General features: G+C 32.4%; 1 protein-coding gene across 1 annotated transcript; it reads left to right on the top strand.

The window, feature by feature from the left end:
• LOC18592891 (far upstream element-binding protein 2) lies at nucleotides 4,313-10,216 on the top strand. The gene is made up of 7 exons (XM_007019824.2): nucleotides 4,313-4,690; nucleotides 5,204-5,559; nucleotides 5,988-6,173; nucleotides 6,317-6,418; nucleotides 6,554-6,625; nucleotides 6,701-6,817; nucleotides 8,741-10,216. Exons 1-7 carry the CDS (start codon nucleotides 4,477-4,479, stop codon nucleotides 9,983-9,985), a joined length of 2,292 nt encoding a protein of 763 aa, XP_007019886.2. The 5' UTR covers nucleotides 4,313-4,476; the 3' UTR covers nucleotides 9,986-10,216.

Genomic DNA, 10,610 nt, shown 5'->3' with positions numbered 1-10,610 from the left:
ATTAGCTCATATGTTAACAGGTAGTTTATTCCTTACTTTTTAGATATATCCATATCTTAATCGAATTTTTTAAATATAAAATAGTAACAGTTATTAATCGTGTCATGACTTTATACGCGTAGACGGATAAGTTTAATTAATGTGTAACACAATAAAACTCGACTAACTCGTTTTATTAAATTTATTAAGTTAAATTGTATACAAAACAATTAAAGTTTATACAATTTATAACTTGTTTATATTATTAATATAATTAATACAATTACAATGATTAAATTTATACATATATAGTTAGAATATAATCCTCTTATTTAAATTTACAACCAAAACTTATAAATATCATAATATTTATGAAATATAATAAAATTTCATATTAATACATCTTAATCTTCATAATAATTTATATGAATCAATAAATGGGCCTTAATTGTTACATGATAGGTGAATATGACTAAATAAATAGATAATAAATAAATTATGATTACACGATTAACTAATTATGTTTTAAACAGGTTAAGCAGATTTAACACAATTATGATTTTTTCATGTCTTAACCACACAATTAATGGTAAATAACTCTAACCCTACTATAAGGTCAATTAATAATAAAAACCTATATAACAGGTAAACAATATATATAATTTTTAAACTTATCTATTTTAGGAAAATAACAAAAATTATTTTTAAACTTATTTATTTTATTTTAAAAGTTATTTAACTTTTAATTTTATTTTATTTTAAAAGTTATTTAACTTTTAATTTTATTTTATTTTTTATGTTAAATAATAAGAATATTATTCTTGTAATATTAAAATTATATTTAATTAATTAATTCAATAAAAATTATTATTAGTACTTGTTACGTTAACTCTCACGTATTTACGTTAAGATTTTAAATTTGCTTATTCCACTTTTATAAAATTTTATATCAGTTCTTATAACTTTACGTCAAGTCTTTTCAATATTAACTTTTAACTATAATCATCTGTATCCTTATTATTTTTTATTTCAAAATAAAAATTTATATATCTTTACATACTTTTAGCTTGATAATATAAATATAAATGTTTGTTTTTCATTAAAATTTTATTTTTTTACGTAATTAACTTATTACATTAATTCTTACACATTTACGTTAAAATTTAAAATTTAATTACTTCACCTTTATAAGTTTTTACATCAATTTTTACAGTTTTACGCTAAGATTTTTCTATGTCAATTTTAAACTATAATTATTTTTATCTTTATTATTTTTTATTTAAAAATTAAAATTTGAATATTGTTAAACACTTTTAGCTCGAGATATAAATTTAAATATTTATTTTTTATTAAATTTAGAAAATTTTTTCTTAATTGACTTATTACGTTATATCTCATACATTTACAATAAGATTTAAAATTTAATTATTCTACCTTTACAAGTTTTTACATCAATTCTTACAGTTTTACATAAAAGTTTTTCTATTTCAATTTGAAACAATAATTATTTTTATCCTCATTATTTTTTATTTAAAAATTAAAATTGATATACCGTTAAACACTATTAGCTTGAAAATATAAAATTAAATTTTTTTTCATTAAAATTATATTTTTTTCATTTAATTGACTTGTTATGTTAACTCTCACATATTTACGTTAAGATTTAAAATTTGTTTATTTCACCTTTATAAGTTTTTATGCTAATTCTTATAGTTTTATGTCAAAACTTTTCTCTATTTTGAACTATAATTATTTTATCTTTATTAAAAATTAAAATTTATATATCATTAAACACTTTTAGCCAAAGAATAAAAATTAAAATGTTTGTTTTTTCACTAAAATTAGATTTTTTTTTTACTTAATTAACTTGTTATGTTAACTCTTACATATTTACGTTAGGATTTAAAATTTAGTTATTTCACTTTTATAAGTTTTTACATTAATTTTTACAGTTTTACGTTAAGTTTTTTTAATGGCAATGTTTAGCTATAATTATTTTTATTCTTATTATTCTTTATTTAAAAATTAAAATTTGTATATCATTAAACACTTTTAACTCAATAATATAAATTTAAATGTTTGTTTTTCACTAAAATTATGTTAACTCTCACACATTTACGTTAACATTTAAAATTTAGTTATTCTACATTTATAAATTTTTACTTCAATTATTATAGTTTTACGTTAATGTTTATCTATGTCAATTTTAAATTATAATTATTTTTATCTTTATTTTAAAAACATCTTGTAGACCATAACAATTGTGGCAAAATTGCAGTTGCTGATCTCATGGATAGTAACGGACTACAATATTGTTTCCATATTTTAAAAAGGTCAAGGCAAGAATCATTTCTTGATTGTGCCATGAAGATGGCTTAATTGCAAATCTCTTCATACTGTAGAGTAGTAGAATCACAAATAATACATAATCATTTTTTTAACATGTATTAAAGTAAGAAGTTAGTGCCACATCCTTCCTGTAGGTGGAATATTAGCAGAAAATATAGTCATATGAGCCATTCTTTGTAAGTGATAACAAAGGTATTTTTTGTAATTTTACTTCTATGTCATTTGTTATCCTTTCCTAATTCACCAAGAAGATGTCCAATTTTTTTTTACGAGACGCCAGAAGAAATTCAATTTCAATTGGTACTAAAGAATGTATAAAGTATTTGTTGCAAACAAATTCATAAAGTAGGTCAATTTGATGATGAAAATGCAGTGATTTCATGAATTAATGTAATGAAAAATGGTTGAAATGGTTTTATCTAATCAAATCAAGGATCATTTTGAATATGCTCATAGATTGTGAAGCAATGATGGCATGAAGTACTTGGTTCTCATAAAAAAAAAAGAAATTTTTGATTTGACATTTGATTTGTAACAGGGGAAAAGACTGTTTCTTTTCAAGCAACTCCAATTTCCCTGAATTCAGGTTGTTTGATCCAAAACTATTATTTGTTACATGCTATTTGACTTTAGTTATACTCGAGTCATTAGATTCTTAGCGTCACATGTGAATTAAGCACATACGTGATTATTGTGAATAACACACAATAACAAAAATGCATCTCTATTTAATTTTAGAAAATAGGTCACTTATAGTCATTACAATATAGAGGGCAAAAATGTGTTAATTTTGCTGATGTGATTGGACATCATATAATACAAATAGTAACATGTTTTGTTCAATGTCATTGCCCCTAAGTTTTGAAACGACGTAGTCTTCTTATACACCCACAACAAAACTAAAATAATAGACATGCTAAAAAATGCCTCTATTTTTTCTAAACACTAAATACTCATGTCCATGGCCATTGATCAAAACCCTAAGTTAAGGAAATATATCATAACTGTAGGTGTTGCCTTAGAAGTAGCCCTTGGAAAAGTCTTTTGTCTTGGAAACTCTCACATTGGGGATCGCTTGCTATTGTAAACTTGTTGCAATAAAATTGCCTGCTAATTAAAAGTGAATTTGAGAGTAAAGGAAAATAAACTTGGCCAGAAAACTCACAACAAAATATTACAAAAAAAAATTCCCTCCATCCGGAGAGAACTCACTCAGTCGGGGAGAGTCCTCATCTCCCCTGACTCTTTAATTTTTTTTAATTTTATATTTTTATTAATCTGTTGAATTTGTTTATTATTTTCTTTATAGTTTTTAAATCAATGACAGTAATTTAATCTCATAGATCGAATGGTCTTTATTAATTGACTTTACAAAAAAGTCAAAAATAATGACCTTACTATAAGATTTGCCCACAATTAATACATGAAATACTATTAGTTTCAACTCAAACTCATTTAAATCCGTATTCGTATTCATGTCGCATACAAAATTGTAGCTTCAATCCAAACCTTATTATTTTATAAAGTAATCGAATCTTACAAATATCCGATTAAATTTTTAAATTGCTATCTAAATCCTTACCCCAATATCGTATACACTATTTGTTAAAAGATCTGTAAATGTTAAATATCTAATTAAAATAAATTTTTATGTATATTATTAATAAAAAAAAAATTAATTCATAAAAAATAATTAAATTTTAAAATCATATTTAAAATAGTTAATGAAGTTTAGTAAGTATTATTATATTAATTATAAAAAATTTATACATAAAAATAATATATATAAAATTAAAATTTAATATCTAACATTTATCAGCTTAAACAAGTGAAAAATGTGTTAAAAAATAAAAAAAATTGGATCCATCATGTGTTTTACAGCCCAAAAAGAAGGCCCAATAAACTATTTATAACCCAAAGTCCAAGAACCCCACAAAATTAAAATGAGAAAAATAACAAAGAAAATGTAGCTATAAATTGGCCTTAAACCCTATACATACGCACACCAACGAAACTCAATCTGCCTCTCGTACTTCATCCATCGATCCACATCCCACTCTTTCATACTCCTCGTTTCTTCGCATTTTGGGCTCTTCTTCTCCAAACCAAAAACCCTAGTTCTTCTTTTCCCTTTCTTGTACATTTTAGATGGCGGAGGAAGAGGTCGTCGCGGCTGCACCCAGTCCTGTCCCTTCCGATCATAAGCGGAAGCTTGAGGATGTCGAGACCCAAGTTCCCCCTGTCGGCATGCCGCTCGAGTCTGCTGTGGACCCTGATGCGGACAATAATGATGTAGCAGCATCTGATTCGTCCGAGGCCAAGCGGCCTAGGCTCGATGACGACAAAACTGACGGCGGCTTAGGTAATGAAAAGTTCTTTTTTTTTTTTTGGTTTTTTACGGTTTTAAATGTACATTTTTAGGAATGAATTTATGGGTGTAATATTAGTTCTAGGGTTTCCTTGTTATCATTCGCGGAGTTCTTTTCCCTCTTTTGGATTAATTGAAAATTTATTATTGGATAAAAACTTGTTTGGGAAAATTGAACAGGTAAAAGAATGGTGAGATTTAGTGGTAAGATTATTTGCTAGCTGAACGTGAACTAAAAAGATTTAAGGCTCCATTAGACTTATTATGTAACACTTATTATGTAATATTCAGAAAAAAGGGGAATATTTAGTTCTTAATACTTAAAAATTAATATTTGCCTTCATATCTGAATGCCCTTTTTGCATTTTATCCCGAGAGAAAAAGGAAATAGCAAAATTTAACAACCAAGCACCACTTAGATTGTGACAAGTTTATTTCTTTTGATTGTTTATTGCTTTACATGTTATAATTATTCTAATTTTGTGGTTATTGTTCTTAACATAACAGCCAGTGAGAATGGGTTCCAAGCTGGGAAGTCAGATGAACCTGCGAAGGAGGAAGAGGAGGCTTCACAACAAAATGAGGTTAACAAGCAATCGGAGGATGGTGATGCTCCATCTGATGAAGCTCAAGCAACCGTAAAACCTGAGCAAGTTGAAGGAACAACAGAAGAAACAGAACAACTGTCTACGGATAATCATGAGACTACTGATGCCCAGTTAGGTAAAGTAGAGAGTTCTGAGACAGATAATGGTCAGGAACCTGCTAAAGAGGATAATAAAGAACCTGCTGAGGAGATGAATCAGCTGGAGGTTGATGATGGTTCAACTATTACCCGCAAAATGGAGGTTCCAAATGCTAAGGTATGCTGGCTAATATTAGCTGTCTCAATGTGTGATGCGTTGACATGGGCATGAAGTAAGTTGGTTATTCTTTAGTTTACATCAACAAACATTAAAACTAACCCTCTGGACTGGCAATTGTATTAAGTACCATGTCCGTAGTGACTCAGAAAAGTGTGGTCTTTTATTAATTTTTTCCATTTTTACTGGGTCCTTTTTTAACTCTCCCTATCTTAACCTGGATATCCTGCATTAACTCACATCTTCTAACAGGGATCTCCTCTTTACATATCTAAACTACCTTAAATGTCTTTCCTGCCTTTTTTTGTTCAATGGATGTGACGTCACCTCAGTCATGCTCATTCAGTTTACATGTTTAATGAAAAGCTCAACTCCAATTTATTTGGAAACATGTTTTGTGATTTTTATTTTATGAATGCTTGCTGCAGGTTGGAGTTCTCATTGGCAAGGCAGGGGATACTATAAGGTACCTGCAATACAACTCTGGGGCAAAAATTCAAATTATGAGGGATGCTGATGCTGATCGGGAAGCTCCAACAAGGCCTGTGGAAATAATAGGGACTTTGAGTAGTATAATGAAGGCGGAAAAGCTTATAAATGCTGTCATAGCAGAGGTATGCTGTTTTTGAAATTTGTCTCTTCACATCTTCCCCCTTGTTCTCTCATTACTTACTTTTTTACCGGGCTATTCGCCTTCCACTGCCAATTTTTTTTCCTTTTCCTTTGGCATTCACTTAACTTGGGGCATTTGTTTCAGGCTGATGCTGGGGGTTCTCCTTCCCTTGTAGCTAGGGGCCTTGCTACTACACAGGCTGCTGGAGCTGCTGATCATATTGAGATACAAGTTCCTAATGAGAAGGTTATTGCTTTTTCCTTCATTTTGCCCTATATGTACCTGCATGAACATGTGCAGAGGTGCTCATGCATCATCACACCTGTTCAGGCATTCATTAAGTTTTCCTGACTATGTCGTGTGCCATCTTTCCTGCTTCAGGTTGGTTTAATCATTGGTAGAGGTGGGGAAACTATAAAAGGACTGCAGACCAGGTCAGGGGCACGTATTCAGGTAGTTGATATTTGTTTGCCTTGGTCTGGATTGAAGTTCTTGTCTTCCAATACTTATAATTCAATATCTGTTTAGTTGATACCTCAACATCTCCCAGAAGGGGATGGATCTAAAGAAAGGATAGTAAGAGTGACTGGTGATAAGAAGCAGATTGAGATTGCCAGAGAAATGATAAAAGACGTTATGAATCAGGTTTGTTTTTGGACCTTGTGTCATCTTCTTTAGAATTAATTTGCTGATAGTATTTTAACTCCATCCAGTGTGAGTTTTTCTTTATTTTTTCTTTACTGAATATTTTGTTACTTGAGTTACAGTATTACATTGATGAAAGATTGACTTAGTTTGTTATAGAATTGCCAGCAATGAACTTTTGGTTTAACTGATCTTTGCTATCTCAATCAATTTATTTGCTGAGTTTTGTTCTGAAACATCCACATTTTGTTATATTTTTGTGCTGATGACTTAAACACATCTGTGAAAATGAATGAGGCTAGTTAAGAACATGTCATGAACAAATATTATTACTTGGTCTAGGTGGGGATTTTGCTTGTATGATTTCCTGGTAGATTGGTACGTGGGAATTAGTGGAGTAACTTAGGGGAGTAACTTTCTAAATCTGTTATTCTCGGCATTTGCAAGATACACTTGATATGATCACTGATATTCCAATTAATTACATTGTTTTTAAAAAACAAATGCATGTAGTATTGGTTATTTGTGATGCTAGCGTTTTCCTTCTCTATACGAATAACAATATGCCCTTTTTGAGATAGGGTTTTAGCAAATATTTGAAATTGCAAGTCTTGGATCATATATAAATGGGTGGGTACAGATCTATCTCATTCAAAGGATTTGCCAAAGCAAACAATCTATTGTAGTTATGACATGCTTGTTTGTCCCAACTGCATTTTCTTCTATATGACACCTTGTCATCCAATTTGAGGAAGACTTGTTTTATAGTTTCTCCATGGGAGTGAGAGTTTTATTTCTTGAACTGTAAGAGTGAATCTATGCCAACATCACTTGAATGCTATTAGGACGATAATATATTCAATCCAAGATGTCGGTTGCCATGCTTTATTTATGTTGAAGGTGCCAATTTCGAATTGGTTGGCTTTAAAATCTGCAGATTTGGATAGCCTTTCCCATGGGGTCAGCATTGCTTTCTTGGTGTAGCAATAGACAACCACTATTCCCCTTCATCCACTGAAGAGAGGTATCTGGCATTAAACTCGCATTGCAAGATGTTAATAGTTGGTAAGATTGCTTTGAGACTTGAAAGTTAAAAGTAATAATGTAGTGAGACTGCATGTAAGCGCCCTCGCTGTTCTATGCATGAGACGTGTTGGAAGAAGTGCACCTGGTGAAGTCATCATGTCTGAAATGTATATTGGATCAGTACCTTCTTGAATATGCCTGAAATGTTCTATAAGTATATTGCTCTAAAGGTCAGAGAAAGAATATGACATGGTGTTACATTTATATCATGCTACATCACTTGGATGACATGATCTGATGTGAAAAATTTAGCATATCTTTTTGTAGTTTAAGATGCCTGAAAGATTAGAGGTTCACTTTATCTTGGTTCAGTTATTAACTTTCATGAAACCCCATATTCTTGTCTTTAATAATTAGCATTAAATCTCCTTCTATTAGTGTTTGATTATGGCTAGCTCTGACACGCTTTTAATCATCTGTTTTGGAGGGAAATACACGATGGTGAGATTAGTCTGCTTAGATAGAATTTTAGTATGTCGAAGAGGTGATAGTCGTTGTGTTGGTTATTATTTTCTTTGTAACAGTTTGATTGAAGATTGTGTTGCAATGGACTTACTCCTCTTCTGCTTTATTAAGATCTCAGCTTGCTCTTGTCTCTCATTTTTTTAAAATTATTATTAGTTTCATCATTGTTGCTGTTGTATTTGGGTTTGCTTTCTTTTTAAACCAAGATGGGACCTAGTAGCCTGTTTGTTTTGTTTTAAGTAACATGGTTATGTAATCTAAGCAAATGTGGAGATTTATTTTCTACTATCTCTTTCTCTGATTTCTTTCCTTTTATCGGTGAAAGAAATTCCTTCTGTTAACTAACTTTTTATTACTTTGTTAAATGAATAGACTGTCAGGCCATCACCTCTCTCTGGTGGTTTCAATCAGCCGCCCTACCGACCTCGAGGAACCACTGGTCCACCTCAATGGGGTCCCAGGGGCCATCCTGCCCAGACAGCATCATATGATTATCAGCAACGGGGACCATATCCATCTCAAAGCTCTCATTACCAACCTCCTCCTTATGGTGGCTACCCTTCTCATCAAATGGCTCCAAGAAGCAACTTTGGCTCTGGTTGGGAGCAGAGGCCTCATAGCATGCAAGGACCTCCACAGACTGGAGGTTATGATTACTACAGCAGACAAGGAAGTGCCTCTGGCCCTCATTCGAATCCAATTCCTGTGCATGCACCTGGCCCTGCACCTGCTCCAGCTATAGGGCCGTCATCAGCTCAGTCAAATTATAATTATGGACAGCCTCATGGTCCAGCAGATTATTCACATCCATCCTATTCCCAAGCTGCTCATCAGCATAGCTATGGACATGGATATGAAGAGAAGTATGAAAATCATACCCAAGCTCAGCATCCTTACGGAGGACTTGGGTCTTCTCAGCCAGGATATGCACAGTCAGGTCCTCAACCTGGATATGCCCCACAGCAGCAGTATGGTAAGCAGCCATCATATGGCATGCAGTCACAAGGACCCCAAACATATGGTCCTCCAGCCAATCAACCAGAAGTACCATATCAAGGTCCAACAGCCCAGTCATATGGTCCGAATGTGCCTCCTCAGCAACAATACCCATATGCATCAGGTGCTCCCATGCAACAAAGCTATCCTCCGTATGGTTCTGCACCACCCAGTGATGGGTATAGTCAGCCCGCGCCTGTGACTGGCCAGGCTTATCCGCAGCAAGCTAGCCAGCCTGTTCCTGGTTATAGTCAGCCTTCTGCTCAGCAAGCAACTGCTTATGCACCAGCAAGTACTGCTGCTGGGTATGGTCAATATCCACCCTCACAACAGGGTTACTCCGAGCAGCCAGCCCCAACCAATGCAGGTTATGGCTATCAAGGGGCGCAAGATCCTGCTTATGGTGGTGCCCCTGTGACAACATATGGTGCAGCACCAAGTGGGCAAACGACTTATGCTCAATCAACAGCAGCTCAGCCTACCTATGATCAGTCTGTTCCACAGTCTGGTGGTTATGCAGCAGCACCAGGCAGTGCACCTGTTGCATATGCCAAAACAGTATCCCCACAGCCTGGATATCAGCAGTATGATTCAACCCAGATGTATGCTGCACCGCGTTGACAGTTTTCTGTAGTTTTGGTGTATCAGTGATAATGTAGTCATGTACTGGACATTCTGTAGGTAGTGACCTTAATTTTGTTTTCCAGGTCTTGTAGCTGTGTCTATTTCAGTCCTTGCTGTTGGTGGTACTAGGTTCTTTCTTCTTTCCCATGTCCTTTGGATAGTATTGCCATCTAAATGCAGCTAACTTTGTTTTTAATGGTATTATTATAGCCTCCTTATTTTGTGGCCTGAGTGGATTGTAAAGGTAATGGTAATGGTAAATGCAACTAACACAATCATATGTTACATATAGGTAAAAAAAGAGGACAATTGACATTGAAAGTGCCAAGAATTACATATTCGTTAAATCGAAACACATATTCATTCAAAATAAAAATATAAACTCATTTAATTCGAAATAATAATTTAAAGACTCACTTGAATATAATAAAAAATTTAATTAAATAAATAGACATTTTTATAGCAAACACTTTTTTAAGGTTTATACCTTTTTATTTTGTCTCTTTCATGAAATCAATGGGCATTATTTTTATAGATTGTGCAATTTCAATGTTGCTTTCCTCTTTCCGCATCATGTTCCAACTTTATATTAGAATTTCTGCAACTACATGCTGGTCCATTT

The sequence above is a fragment of the Theobroma cacao genome, chromosome 8 (genome assembly GCF_000208745.1).
Source record: "Theobroma cacao cultivar B97-61/B2 chromosome 8, Criollo_cocoa_genome_V2, whole genome shotgun sequence".
Taxonomy (NCBI): Eukaryota; Viridiplantae; Streptophyta; class Magnoliopsida; order Malvales; family Malvaceae; genus Theobroma; species Theobroma cacao.
Note: the sequence above shows the minus strand (reverse complement) of the source record. Positions and strands in the feature narration are given on the sequence as shown.